The sequence below is a fragment of the Mustela lutreola genome, chromosome 14 (genome assembly GCF_030435805.1).
Source record: "Mustela lutreola isolate mMusLut2 chromosome 14, mMusLut2.pri, whole genome shotgun sequence".
NCBI classification, from domain to species: Eukaryota; Metazoa; Chordata; class Mammalia; order Carnivora; family Mustelidae; genus Mustela; species Mustela lutreola.
Genome location: NC_081303.1, coordinates 51189777 through 51204888, shown reverse-complemented (window position 1 = coordinate 51204888; position 15112 = coordinate 51189777). Strand labels below are relative to the sequence as shown.

Here is a 15112-nt window from a genome sequence, read left to right as displayed (position 1 = left end):
GCCAGCCCACCCTCCACCCCAACACCCTCCCCGCTGCTCTCCCACACTCCTTGGAGCCCTCATTTTGACAAGGGAAGCTTCATTCATTTCAAAAGGGAGCTTTCCTCTGGACATGACCAGGAGAGGCAGCTCTCTGGAAAGCAGGCCTAGACAGCCCACAGTGATGAGCGGCTGGAAAGGAATCCCAGAGGGATAGTTGCTGCCCCACCTGCCTTAGCCCCTGTCTCTAGCAGAGAGACGTCCTAAGGTCCTTCTCAGGCCACCAGGATCCCACCCCAAGGTCCTCTGAGTAGAGTACGGCCTGGGCCCGGTTCACGGTCTGCTGTTCTTCCCACCCTCACCCAAATACTCCAACATCAGCCAATTCCAGTCCAGCGAGAAGAAAAGACATAACATTAGTGCCCCACATTCCCAGGCCAAACCGGCAGTCCATGGGACACCCTGCGTAGAGGTATCTATCCATCTGATACCTTTTCAGCAATGCCTCCGATGGTAGGGAGTCAGCAAGCCTCAGAGCTGGCTCAGATAGAGGCAGCCCGGGAAAACCGAGGCCTATGGACAGCACAGAGACCAAGTATCACACACAGAGCATCTGCTGGGTGCCCGAAAGACCCCCATCCCCAGCCGTGGGCTCAGCCTGCTTCCCTAGCCGGGACCTGGAGTCTAGACCTGTCTCCAGCCTCCCCGCAGCTTCTGCCTGAAGCTCCAGTGTTGGAAGAGAGGTGAAACCCGGACATCCAAGCTACTGAGGGAAAAGCTCTGACCCCACAAGAAGGGGCCACGGTGTCTTTAAGTGCCCGCCTCATTGGCAAAGTGCATTTCTGTCCTGCTTTCCAGAAAAGCTGGCGGCCAGCACTCCAGGGAGAAGGGGTGTGCTTTGCTGCTATGTTTATCTCTGGCTGCCAGGGTGCTTGGGGCTGCTTATTTGTTTGGCTTCCCCTCTGAAGTGCGTTTTGTGAATCACCTTTGAGACCTACTCAGAACATTCCTTTCTTTTTGTCTCCCTATCCCAACACCCTTCCCCCAACACTTCTAGCTGAGCTCCACCTATGGGAAGATCGGTGTGAAGGTCTTCTTGGTGAACATCCACGGTGAGAGAGGAGGACATTTAGAGGACCCGAAGGTTGGGGGTGGGGGGGAGGGGAGGACCAGGCTGGCGGAACGCTGCGTAGGAGGGTGGACACGAGAGCACTCAGATAACTCCCCCCGACCACTGCCTGCGCCTAAGTGCTTGGAGCACAAGTCAGAAGAGCCTGTGGCCAGACTGGGGAAACAGCCTAGAGGTCTCAGTAACGGAAGGAGGCAGGAAAGCAAGGGTGTGACGTGTAAGAGGGACAACCGGGATTCTAATTTGCCCCACTACTAATTTGACTGCATCCTTAACCAAGTCACTTCATGTCTAGGCATCAGTTTCTACTTATGTCAAATTAGGGGGCTGACTAGATGAATTTGGGGTCTTCTCCAAACCTGTGAGCCCGTGAATGAGCAGATGGCACACACGCATGGTAGCTCTCTGGGGAACACACAGGCACACTGTTTTATATACACACCATCTCCGAAGGGTGCATAGACATGGCCCTGAGGACATGCCCACAGAGCAGAAGACTTTTCACATCGTCTATGCGGATGCAGAGTGCGAGGTCGTGGACCGAAAGCAAGGACACACAGACATATAACAGGACTGATGGGGCACATACACCGCACTTCCTGCAGAGATCCAGAGCCCTCCTGGGGGCTGGCCCAACTTCAGAATTAGCCTGAGCAGGACCCAGGCTCCAAGGAACCTGCTCAGAGGGAGAACCTGCAATGGCAGTTAGAGTCAGTGGGCTCCTCCCTCACTGGGCGGTCCTCCAGAAATCATCTCCAGCATTTGGTAAAAGTGAGGGCTTTTCCATGCATTGGAGGTTGTGGGAAAGTTCTAGAGAAATGAGAGAAAGAACAAACCGTCCAGGGATAGAATTGCCAGCAGCGTCCTTGGAGACAGTTTAGCCTTTCCCTCTCAATCCCCACAAAGTACCAACTCTAAATCAAACTGCTTCCTTCTGCCCTGGGTTGGAGGTTCGGCATCCTCAAGCTCACGTTGCCCTCTGCTGGCCAGAATGGATACTGCAAGGCCAATGCCTGGGTCCGGCGTTTGCGAATGCCCCAGAGTACAACCCTCAGTCCTCTCTCTTTCCCTTCCTTCCCTGTCGCCATCCTTCCTCCACCCCCAGCTCCAGACCACATGACTGTTACCTTTCTGAAAGCCTTTTCCTCCTTCCAGCCCAGGTGTACAACGACATCAGCCACGGCGGCGTCTTTGAAGATGGGTGTCTAGAGCGCGACCACATCTTTCCCAGCATACATGATGCTGTCCTCTTTGCCCAGGCAAACGCCAGAGAAGTGGTCCCAGGACGTGACTTCCAAGGGGTAAGGTCCCTGCACGTTGGGAAGCCAAGGCTCCAGAGCACTGAAATGGCAAGACCGGGGGCATGAGAAAGAACATAGGAGAAGGTCTAGGTTCCAACACCAAGTCTGTCTTTTCACTTTTCTAAAACTGTCATTACCGAGTTTCTTATCTGGGACAAGCAGCCTAAATTAACTTTTCCTACCTCACAGTGTTTTTCTTTTGCTTCCTTTTTAAGATCAACTGATAATCATGCCTTTTGTGTCACTTGGAAGCACTTTGTCTTCGGTAATATGTTTTATTAGTATTAATTTCCAGGTCACACAAACACTCAAAGCATATTAGAGTATGCCCAGGATTCTGGCATTGTCTACCTGCCTCCTCCTTCACTAGTTCTAGAAGAGGTTTGGGGCAAGGGAGGGGAGTGATTCTGCCCGTTTTAATCTAGCAGAGCTTAGAGGTTTCAGCCTGGTGATGGATGAAGAAGCTGGATCCAAGTTTGGTCTCAGTTTCTTGACATTTAATTTGCTAGCTCACTAAGTGGTATGCAAATGAGCTACAAATCACACTGTCTAGGACTCCAGAAAGCTGGGAGGCAGAAGAAATCCACCCCACTGACTGGGGCCCCAGACTGGCCCTGCCCAGCCTCCCCCCCATTCCACTCCCAGGGCCCCTCCCAGCTCAGCAGCCCCTGCCCTTGGCCTCCCAGGACTCCAAGCCCGAGACCTCCTTATATATAAAACCTCCCCTGTCCTGGCTCATAAGAAAGGCTTTTCTGGCCCTGAAGCAACCATTTGCTCTTTGCTGGAAGAGACTGATGAAGGTGAAACCATCTGTTCTAAGTGCTGAAAGACTGCCCAGGAAAACACAGGGCCCTGGCACCCGTCTTCCACTCTTAGAACAGCTGAGCAGGAACAACAGGCCTTTGGGCTCCACAGAGCAAAAAGAGGGAGATTCTGTAAGAATCCTCGCCATTTATTACTGCAGAAATGATGCTCAGTTACTATGGTTATAGATCTAAAATGATTTATGGATGTAGAATGTATTTATATTTATATTTACATATTACAAAATATATTCACATATACATATGTGTATATATATAAATTATACACACACGCACACCCCTTTTCAACAGCATCATGAGGTAGAAAGCCCACCAAATGAGTTCAATTATCCTACTTTGGCAGGTGATGAGACAGATTCCCAGAGAAAGGAAATGGATTCCCCAAGGTCAGGCAGCTAGCCAGTCGTCCTTGTCAGCTAGGCCAACCTCCCCTGCCTCTAAGGTGCCCACAAAGGAGGGCAGCCCCAGATGCACCCGTGCTACTTTTTGTGAGGTAGATGAGGGAGGGGAGGGAAGAAGCAAGACGGCGAGTCATGTGGCAGAAAACATGGTGCCCCTCCGGAGGCTGCCAGGAGCTCATCCTGCACCCATCTTCCCCCCTTCCAGGCTCCAGTGGACCCGGAGCTGTCCCTATATGATTTGGAGGACAGCCCCAGCTACTGGGACTTAGAGCAGGTGAGCTGAGGGGCAGCAGGTATGGGGGGTGGGGGGCCCAGAGCGGGAAGGAGACCCTCCCAAACCCACGGTGTTCACCGGGCTCTCTCCCCACCAAGCCGGAGCCGGCCCCTTGAAGGCCACAATGTTGCTCTCTCAACTCTCCTGTAATGGCAGATCCCACCTCTTCTCACTCCCTGACAGGCATCACAGGGGGGAGGGGCGGGAAGGGGGAGACACAGGACAAGGTTCTCAGGAGGTGACGTCTATGCTGAACTCTGCACCGTATCCACACGTGATCTGGGACGGACGCACAGCACACGAGGCCTCCGTTTCTATCACTGTAGAGCCGGGGAGCTGTGGGGGACGGCTGGCCCCGTCTACCTCACAGGATCCGTGAGGGATTCACATGTTCCTTCACGAAGGCAACAGACATGTGAGGACTACTTGCCTGGCCCAGTTCCAGGGTTCTGGCCCAGTTCCCAGTTCTCAGCGCATCCAGTGCTGAGACCCATGCCCTCAGGATACTTCTATTTGGGGAGGGTCAGAATTCGAGGACTACAAATGTTGTCGCCTACGGCCAGCCCTTTAGCGCTTGTGGCCATGGGGGGGGGGGGCGTCAGCATCCCCACAGGGCCCCGTTGTCCTGACAGGGAAACTAGGACCACCCCTCTGGCCTGACTTACAAGAAACCCAGATGACTAGCTGGGGAGGAGTCTGGCTTCGGGCCTGGGGGTCGCATCTCACTTTGTACCTCTTCTCATTCCTTCTGGGCTTGAGTTCCGTGTCCTCCGAACAGGTCTCTGGGAGTGCTGATGGCGTGTGGGAGGCATTAGGAAAGAGAGCCGGAGCTACAAAGACTTGGCAGGCTGATTTCTGTTCTCCCGTGGAATCTCCAGCACATTCCAAAAACCTTGGCTAGGCCCCCGAACAGCTTATCAGAGCAAGAAAGGACTTTAGAGCGTGTCTGATCTTCCCCCTCCTGTCAGCTAACAAAGAAAGTGAAGCTGAGAAGGAGGAGGACACCTGGAGGTCACAGAGCCTGCCAGAGGTGACTCTGCACAGGTTCCAAGCATCTCCTCTCCTCACCTCTGTACCAGTTGGCCTCTTAGGCGGGGCCCGCCTCTCCCCGGCTCACGCACACACTCACACTCACACGCTGCCTCAGGAAGCTCTCTCGGGCCAGGGGCTCATGGGGTCACCTCACGGTGGCAGCCACTGGGAATCTGACAGGTCTAACACCCTCCCTTCCTCTCCCTTGTCCTCCTGCAGGAGATGTTTGGGAGTATGTTTCACACGGAAACCCTGACTGCCCTGTGAGGGCCCAGCCAGCCCCCCACACTGTCTCCAGAGCACGTGGCATCCGGGACTCCCAAGAAGAACGAGCCTGGGGTCATGAGGAGGGGTGGGTAGAGGAGAGCACATCCACCAGGACCTCCGCCCCTCCCTACCCTCCCCCTCCTCCTCCTCCTCTCTCCTTCCCCCGCGGGCCTCCTGGCATCTCTAGAGCCAGCCAACCTCAGCAACAAGGAAAACCACCTCTTCACTCTCCTGCTGATGCTCAGGGCCCTGGCCAGAAGGAGAAAGCCTACAGCTCACCCCACCGCACCCACCCATGCCCTGCCCAAGGCAGCTGATGGGACCCCCACTGCACCCCCGCTCCCTGGCCCAGATTGCTGCCTTTCAGAGTGAGCCAAGAACAGAAGGGAGAATGGGCCCCTGCTGACCTAGTGTGCAAAGGCCCTCGCGTCCCCAACAGTTTGGTGTCAGATGGTGTCAAGTCATCACAGGACACAGGAACGGACTTGCTTAGGACTCAATGGCTTGCCCCGTCCTGCTGCCCCAACTCTGTCCCTGGCAGCTGTGTGCTCCTGGGACCACATGCTCCCTGCGACCCAGGACTCGGTCTTGACTCTGCCTCCTTCCTCCTCATCTCAAGGTTGCTGGGAGCTCCGCTGCTGTTCAGCACTTCAGACTCAAGCCTGGGGGTGGCCAGGGTCCTGGGGCCATCAGAGCTACCTCCCCTGGGGCAGCCCACCAATGTAGCTGTCCCCAAACATCATCTCTCCCTGCTGCCTTCAGGGGTTGCCCCCCTCCACTTGAGACCCGGGGGGGGGGGGGGTCCAAAAAGGACAGGTGGGTAGCCACCAAAGTCCTCTGGCAACCTAGTAACAGATGCCAGTTATTCTGCATAAAAGCTCTTGGAAATCCTTTCTTGTACTAGAGACTTGGGGGTGGGGTGTACTAGGGGCAACCAAGGGCTGGTGGGACCTGAGCCCTGATGGTCCCCTTGACTTCACAAATGCCTCCCCCGCTTAGGAAATCAACTTTGTGCTTTTTCACTTGGTGAAGAGCCAATGATTTTAGCTCTCCCTTATCAGCTTGGAGCCTAGATCCTTCGGCCAGCCAGGGGAAGAAGCCCCCCCCAAGAGCCAGTGGCACCCCCCCAAGTGGGGGCAGAACACGGCAAAGGGCTGATCCAGATTGGGTCTTCCTCCACGGGCTTCCTTAACAGACTCAGGACCTGAAGTCATCGTCTAGGACAAATGAGAAGAGGGATATGTTCTTCATGGATGTGAAGGGTTAATTGAAGAACCCTACTGTTGACTTGAAAATAAATAGACGGCGTGTGCAAGTATTTGGGGAAATTCCCATGGAAGTGCCCAGAAAACCTTTCCGTCTTCCCTCCACTGTTTCTTCCAAGCTCCTTCAACTCAATGACCCTGCCCAACAGGTTGGGCTGGCCCAACCTGGAAAAAAAAAGCCCCAATTCCTAACATCAGCCTGACCTATGCTGTGTGTCTGTGTGTTGAGTGAGCTGGTCAGCTAGCAAGTCTTCTTAGAGTTAAAGGAGAGGGTGCTGGCAAAGAGCCAACAGATTCTTGGCCTACAAGCATTGCTTCTCTGTGATTTCATTATGCCATCTGGCTGCCAATGGAACTCAAGACTTGGAAGGCAGAAGACAATGTTATCTGGGATTCACCGTGCCCAGCCCCCGAAGTGCCAAATTCCAGGAGGACAAGAACTTTAGCCAATGACAACTCATCTCCCTTACTCCACCTCCTTCAAAGTCCATCTCAGGCCCAGGAGGTAGGGGGAGGTCACAGAGCCTCAAGACATCCCGAGCAGAGGTGTCCTTTGAACCAAGTGTCCAGACAGTGGAGGTAAAATTGGAAACACATCTGGGAGAGGGAGGATTTGACAAAAACCTCACTACTGGAAGACTTTGAAAAGAACCCAAGCAAAGTCAAACAGACCATTGTCTGGACATGACTGAGGCAGGAAAGGAGGGCAAGGTAGCGAAATAATCCAGAATTTCAATACTTTTGAATGTTCTTCGTGATACTGACCTGTGACGATGGGATCCCTGGGGAAGCCCGGGACTCGCGATGTTTGTGTAATTTATTTAATTTAAACAGCATTCTCCTTTTGTTCATTTTGGTAATAAAGTGGTTTTGAAATGTGAACAGATGCATGTGTTTGGCAGGTTTTACATCAAGGCAAAGTAAGTCACCTCCAGAATAGGCTGGCCTTGCTTTGCTCTGTCCTAGAGGGACACAAAGGGCTAGGAGCCATCCACCAATGCGATGGAAGATTTCAGGATATTTCTTTCACTGTTGGCAAATCATACGGATGGAAAAAAAAAAAAAAGTATGATATGAAAGAGTTAAACAACAAAGTCAACTATCTTGATCTGGTGGACATGTGTAAAACTGCACACACAACATTTAAAATTTCTACTTCCTAAGTACACATAACATATTTATAGAAGTTGATCACATTCTAGGCTCTAAATCATTCTCAACAAATTTTGAAGAAGAGGCATTTTCCACAAGCAATGACCACATTGAAGCTACAAATCAATTACAAAAAGACAACTTGCACCAAAAAAGGATGCCTTTAAAATTTTTTTAAAGATTTTATTTATTATTTATTTGACAGAGAGACAACAGTTGAGAGAGGGAACATAGCAGAGGAAATGGGAGAGGAAGAAACAAGCTCCCCAAGGAGGAGGGAGCCTGATGCAAGGCTCGATCCCAGGACCCTGGGATCATGACCTGAACCCAAGCCAGATGCTTAACAACTGAGCTACCCAGGTACACACCCCCCCTTTAGAATTTTTTTTAAAAATACTTCTAAATAACCCAGAGTCCAAAAAGAGATCCTATGGAAAACTGAAAACATTCAGACTTAAACAAGAATGCAAATACTATGTATCAAAACAGTACAGAGAGGGGCACCTAGCTGGTTCAGTCACTTAAGTGCCTGCCTTCAGCTCAGGTGATGATCCCAGGCTCCTGGGATGGAGTCCCACCTTGGGCTCCTTGCTCCACAGAGTGCCTGCTTCTCCCTCTGCCTGCCACTCCCCCTGCTTCTGTTCGCGCTCTCTCTCTCTCTCTCTCTCTCTGTGTCAAATAAATAAATAAAATCTTTAAGGAAGAAAAAAATACCTGCAGGGAGGGGCACCTGGCTGACTGAATCAGTAGGGCATGCAATTCTTGATCTTCCAGTTGTTCAAGCCCTACACTGGGTGGGTTCAAGTCCTACACTAGGTGTAGAGATTACTTAATATAAAATCTTCAAAAACAGAAAAGAAAAAGTTGACAGTTAATGAACCAGATATTCAACCGTGGTAGTTAAAAACAAACAAATAGGGGCGCCTGGGTGGCTCAGTGGATTAAGCCGCTGCCTTCGGCTCAGGTCATGATCTCAGAGTCCTGGGATCGAGCCCCGCATCGGGCTCTCTGCTCAGCAGGGAGCCTGCTTCCCCCTCTGTCTCTGCCTGCCTCTCTGCCTACTTGTGATCTCTCTCTGTCAAATAAAATAAATAAAATCTTTAAAAAAAAAAAAAAAAAACAAACAAATAAACTCAAAGAAATTAAAGAAAAAGATAGTAAGGGTAGTATAGCTAACATTTGTTGAGCTGTTACTATAAGCTTCCAAATGCTTTACACATATTAACTCAATTAATCCTCCCAACAAGGGGAAGGGGGGATCATTATTATCCCCATTTCACGGATGAGGAAACTGAAACTCATAAAGGTGTGTCTGTTTGTTTGTTTTTTAAGATTTTTATTTATTTATTTGAGAGAGCGGGAGGTCAAACACAAGGGGTGGGGGGCTCAGAGGCAGAGGGGGAAGCAAGCTCCCTGCTCAGCATGGAACTGAGGGCGAGGTGTTCCATCCTAGGACCTGGAGATCAGGACCTGAGCTGAAGGCACACACTTAACCGACTGAGCCTTCCAGGCGCCCCCAGACAGGTTTCATGTAAGTTTCCCACTCAACACAACTCCGTGAACACGAAGGAGCTTAATATTTCCACCCAAGGGGTGCGCCTTGGTGACTCAGTCGGTTAAGCAGCTGCCTTCCGCTCAGGTCATGATCCCAGGGTCCCCGGCTCAAGCCCCACATCGGGCTCCCTATTCAGCAGGAAGCCTCCTTCTCACTCTCTGTCTATCCCGGTTTGCGTTCCCTCTCTTGCTGTCAAATAAATAAATAAAATCTTAAAAAAAAAAAAAAAAGATTTCAACCCAAGTAATCTGGCTCTAGAACTTCAGCTCTTAACTATTACAAAGTTAAAAACTTAAGTGAAATGAATAAATTGCTAATAAAATATAATTTACCAAAATGAAATTAAAAAAAAAAAAAAAAAACAGTAGAAAGTCTGAAAATCCTCCAGCCATTAGGTAAAACAGAGAAAGCACCAGGCTCAGATTACTTTATTTTTTAGAATTGTTAGAAAAATATATTATGTTTCGGGCCCAATTTCATATATATATATATATATATAATATTACAGAGAATGCAAAAAAGAGAGAGAGAGGAAAGTCACTCCTTTAATAGTGTAAATTTAGTAAAAATAAGTCTCTCTCTCTCTGTAAAAGTAATCCAAAGGTATATATGCCAGGGCTGGGATTGTCATGAGGTTCCCCTAGGACTCGGGCTACTTTCCTCCCAAGGTGTAGAACTCACCATCATGGTCCAACACGGTTGGCCATCACATCTGAGCACAGAGGGAAGGCTTTAACAAGAGTGTGTCTATAAAAACACCTCCTTGAATCACATGCAGCAGTTTGGCTTGCCTTCCATTCTCCAAATGTAGTCACAGGGCAGAGGTCAGCTGCCAGGAGCTGGGAAATGTGGTCTTGCAGCTGAATATTCAACTGCTGAGCTCAAACTCAGGATTCTTGCTACTTAGAAAGAAGGGGAATGGATAAGGGGGTCAGCTGGAAATCTCTACCATTTTGTCTGGGATTTCCAAGGCTATTAGAACACTTGATATTGAATCCAAAAGACATTATTAGAAAGAAAAACTACAGGCCAAAATCAAATTCATAAACAGAATTGCAAAAATCCTTAAGGAAAAATCCAGCAGTGGGTTTATCTAAGTAATGGTTTTTCCCAGGGTGGTTTACATTTTTTTAATTTATTAATGTGATTCACTACATTAACAGACTAAGGGAGAAAAGCATTTTGCCTGATATGGAAACACATTTTAAAGCTATAATAATTGAGTTAGTCATATTAGCATAGAAATAAACAAAGAAACCAAGGCAAAAAAAAAAAAAGCCCAATAACAGGCCCTTTCACATATGAAAACATAGTAAAATGTCAGAGCTGGCTCTGCCAATCTCTGAGGACAGGGTAGCCTATTTAAGGAACAGTGTTGGGAAAACTGGTTATCTCATTGGAAAAAAAATATAATTGTACTGTGATCTTATACCACTTACAAAAAAGTCAATTCCAGATGGATTAAGAACTTCACTGTAAAAGTTTAAACCTTTTAAGAGATAATATATTGAAATAGACTTGTGACCTTGAACTAGAGACTTACTAAATAATAAATAAAAAGTACCAATGATTTTTTTTAATGATAAGTTCACCAACATGAAAATTAAGACTTTAGTTCATCAAAGACCATAATGTGAAAACACATGACACAAATGGATAGAAATATGGCAACATAAGCATAACTGATAAAATATTAGTATTTAATATATGGAAACTCCTGGGTGCCTGGGTGGCTCAGTGGGTTAAGCCCCTGCCTTTGGCTCAGGTCATGATCTTAGGGTCCTGGGATTGAGGGCTGCATCCGGCTCTCTGCTCAGCAGAGACCCTGCTTCCCCCTCTCTCTCTCTCTGCCTACTTGTGATCTCTCTGTCTCTCTCTGTGTCAAATAAATAAAATAAATAAATATATGTATAGAAACTCCTAAGACAGTAAGACAAATGACTCAAAATAAAAATGGGCAAAAGACAGAGATAGTGATTTTATTGAGATACAAGAATATCCAGTAAGCAAATGAGAAGATGCCTAAAGTCCTTACTAAACTGGAAATACAAATCAATACCATGATGAGATATCCTTTTTCCGGCCGCTAGATGGGCAAAATTAAGACGTCTGAAATGCCAAGCACTCGCTCGTCAGAATATGCAGAACATGAAGCAACAGGAGCTCATACACTCAGCACAGCTTATTGAGGGGAGTGAACTAGTTCAATGGCTTTGGAAAATAATTCAGCATTATCTTATAAAGCTGATCATTCGCATATAATACAACCCAACGTTCCCACTCCTAGGTAGAGACCTCCGAGAATCTCTTTCCCCTGTGGCTCGGGTCACATGAATGCTGGGTGTTGACGTATTTGCAGAATGCAGTAGCCTACACAGGGCATGCGAACAGCCTGCAGTGGGACAGAACAGTAGGGACAAACCCCACAAACATCTGGTAGGGTGAAAACTGCAAAGACTGTAAAAAGCGTGCTGTCACTTTTACAAAAGCAAGCGAAACCAAATTCTCTCTCTTTCTCTCTTTCTCCTAACCCGATACAGGGTGGAATAATTGAAAGCACACTCAGACACACCCCATTTCAGGGCGTGGTCACCTAGAGCAGGGAACGGAAGAAGCGAGGCACTAGGATACACACACACCTTTACCATTATTGATTTTGGGGTCGTGTTATTTGCTTTACACTTTCATTGCAAAGATAGAGTATCAAATGTTACATGGTAAGAGAATTTAAAGGATATTTAAATTCAGGGAAACGTTTTTAATATAAGCTAAAGGAAAGAAGCAAAATACAGGACTTTGTATATGGTATGTATCTGGTTTTTTGTTTTTTGTGTTTTTTTTTTTTTTGAAACAGACACACATTGGAAGCCCCTAAATTGAAGAGATTTGGGGCAGTATCTATGTAGTTAGTTGAATGTTATGAGTGTAAAGCGAGCACAGGGGTTGGAAGCATACAGGGAAAAAAGGAGTTTAATTTAAAGTCACTTGCGATCTACTGGAAAGAGATGATGTTAAACCAAATAAATATATCACTTCTCCCTCTTTGTCCTCTGAAATGACTGCAGTGGATGGACATCCTTATTTAGTCATCCCCATCCCCCAAGCCCCCCACCGCACCCCCACACCCCACCCTGTTTGATTTAACTGACCCCCCTCCCTTGGGTGGTCTTTCTATTTAAATCAGGGAAACGGAGCTAGATCTCCTAAATGCACTTGGATCTTGTGTTTGAGAAAAATCAACAACCCAGTACCAGATGCAAGTCACATGAAAGTGCCCCCAAAGCACAGGTATGTGTCCTTTTTGTCTTCCCCATCTTGCCTGAACACGGAGTAACGCTCTGTGTGTACCAAACCTGAATGGATTTCCGCCACCTAACGTCCTCCTAACGCATTACTTCAGATCTCTACTTGGTCTCTAGGTATGCCTTACTAACACCTGAGGAACACATATTTTTTTGGGAAACTGCAGGTGTTAGGCCTTAAGAGTTTCACAACTGTTCTGTTGGTGTATGTCACCCTGTCATCGACTCCTTTAGGGCATACTTTGAGCACCATACTCTCGGTCTTGCCTATTGTATCGTTATTTACACATAGTAAATTATTTTTTCCAAGTATGCTACATGTCTGAAGTTTTGAAGTTTTTAATAAAAAGCATGCCAGTATGAATATCAGCAGTTAATTTTAGTAACATTGGGGGGGGGGGTTGGTAAGGATTTATTTCTTCCTTCCAGAGAGAGAGAGGGAGAGGGAGGAGCACAACACTCGGCTGATCCCAGGAGCACAACACCCGGCTGATCCCAGGACCCAAGATCCTGACCTGACCTGAAACCAAGAGGTGGATTATTAACTGACTGAGCCACCCAGGCACCCCAGTAACACTGGACTTTTCTTCAAGTTCATTAAGAGGTTTGAAATAAAGGCGTGTTCACTAGTGAAAGAATAGAGGGGGTGAGGGTCCAAATCAAATCGTCGAAAGTCAAATGTCAAGACAATGAAGAACCATCAGCTGCCCTGGCCTGGTGCAAGAACAGAGGGGCTTTGGGGAGTGAGACCACACCACTCTCATCCCCAGGTGCCATCCTTCTCTGAGCATGTCTTTCTATCCTCTGGCCTGTTGGCAGTGTTGTTCACTTATGCTATACAGAGGAAAATGGGTGTAAGGCCCCTATGCTTTGCATAATGAAATTTGCTGGCAGCTTTAGCCACGTTCCTTGTGGAGTGATTTTCTTTGTGCTCAGAGTGACTGGATTCAGAGTCCCAATGTTGTTTTGTATGGAGCAGCCCTTTATCTGTATTTTAGCAGAACTGTTCCTCTCTATCCTTTATCACTTTTCCTTACTTTTGGTTCCTTTTTAAAGTATGCATTGAGGTGTGTGTGTGTGTGTGTGTGTGTTCTCTGCCTTCGGCTCAGGGCATAATCTCAGGGTTCTGGGATCGAGTCCCACATCGGGCTCTCTGCTCAGCAGGAAGCCTGCTTCTCTCTCTCTCTCTCTCTCTCTCTGCCTACCTCTCTGCCTACTTGTGATCTCTCTCTGTCAAATAAATAAATAAAATAAATCTTTAAATAAATAAATAAAACATACACCTTATATGTGAGTGTTTGAGGGCATAAAAAAGTTGAATAACACATCAAAATATTATGCGTGAGTATCTCTGCATAATGATTTTTTATTTTTCATATAAAAGGCAAAAGTTTAAAACTGTAAAAGATGACACATCAAAATATATGTATGATATTGAACTAGAGAAAGATTTATTAAGCAAGAAAATAAAAAAGGACTGTGTAAGAAGCACAATTTGTTTTCTTTATATTTCCTTGTATTCTCCAAATAATTCGCAAGGGCCTAAACGTGTACTAATCTTAAAATCATAAAAATTTTGAAGTTTGGGGGTGCCTGGGTGGCTCAGCTGGGTAAGTGTCCTGTGGGGGAACCCTGCGTCCAGCTCTGCATTCAGCAGGAAGCCTGCTTTTCCCCTCTACCTCTGTAATCTCTCTCTCAAATAAATAAATAAAAATCTTATTAAAAATGTTTTTGAAGTTTGGTAGAAATTAAGCCACTTTGTATAAAAATTCTGCCAATGTTCACATTTTTTTAAAAGATTTATTTATTTATTTTAAGGGGAGGGACAGAGGGAAGAATCCCAAGCAGATACCCCAATAGGCCTAGGGCTCCACCCCACAACCCTGAATTAATGACCCAGGGCAACACCAGGCACCCCCACTATTCATAATTTTAAAAACTCACTTTAACTCTATTTTTAATATTCTAGATCTTAAGCTGGGTGGTGAATACAGAAATGTTCATTATATTATTCTTTATACCTTTCAGTATGTGTGAAATGTTTCATAATACTGTTTTTTAGATTGCTATTGAAAAGTAAATATATGATTGTAGTCTTTTTTTTTTTTGAATTATTGTTGTTGTTGTTGTTGTTGTTGTTATTATTATTCCTGAAAGGGAACAAAACACTCCCTCTCTGAGCTTTGGCAGACACCAGGAGTGTGAATTTGCAGCTTTGGGCATGAGTAGCTATGCAACCCTACTGTTGATTTTTTTTCTAGAGAATTCTAAAATATGTGACTGGTGGCAGATTAAATTGCATCAAGGGATATGAAAGGAATGTTTTTTTCTGGCTCCCATAAATCTAATTTTATTCTGTGTCCCAATTTTCTTTTCTTTCTTTTTCCAAAATGATCCTTTACTGTGAACAGCTATTAAAATTTCAGTTTATTAAGTACATCAAAATTATTGAAGCACAATCTTTCTCAACATCCTTCAGTCTTCATGTATTTGCCTAGAGTTGCAAAAATGCAGTGTTTACATTAATATCTAAAACACTTCCAGCGAAACAGGGGCAAGCCCTCTGAGCTGATTCAAAGCCACGTCTATAGATAGAGGAATACTGTTTCAATTTCAGGTTAAATAAAGCCG

General features: G+C 46.7%; 1 protein-coding gene across 6 annotated transcripts in view; it reads left to right on the top strand.

Annotated features, from left to right (window-relative positions):
- The window catches only part of SLC26A9 (solute carrier family 26 member 9), a 28651-nt gene extending 21297 nt beyond the window's left edge, over positions 1-7354 (top strand). For all 6 annotated transcript variants that reach the window (XM_059145666.1, XM_059145668.1, XM_059145667.1 and 3 more), the window contains 4 exons: positions 1037-1091; positions 2264-2409; positions 3840-3908; positions 5160-7354. In XM_059145666.1, the coding sequence (XP_059001649.1) occupies positions 1037-1091; positions 2264-2409; positions 3840-3908; positions 5160-5207 (318 nt within the window). In that variant the 3' untranslated portion in view covers positions 5208-7354. The remainder of the gene's footprint in view (positions 1-1036; positions 1092-2263; positions 2410-3839; positions 3909-5159) is intronic.
- Positions 7355-15112: the final 7758 nt, after the last annotated feature.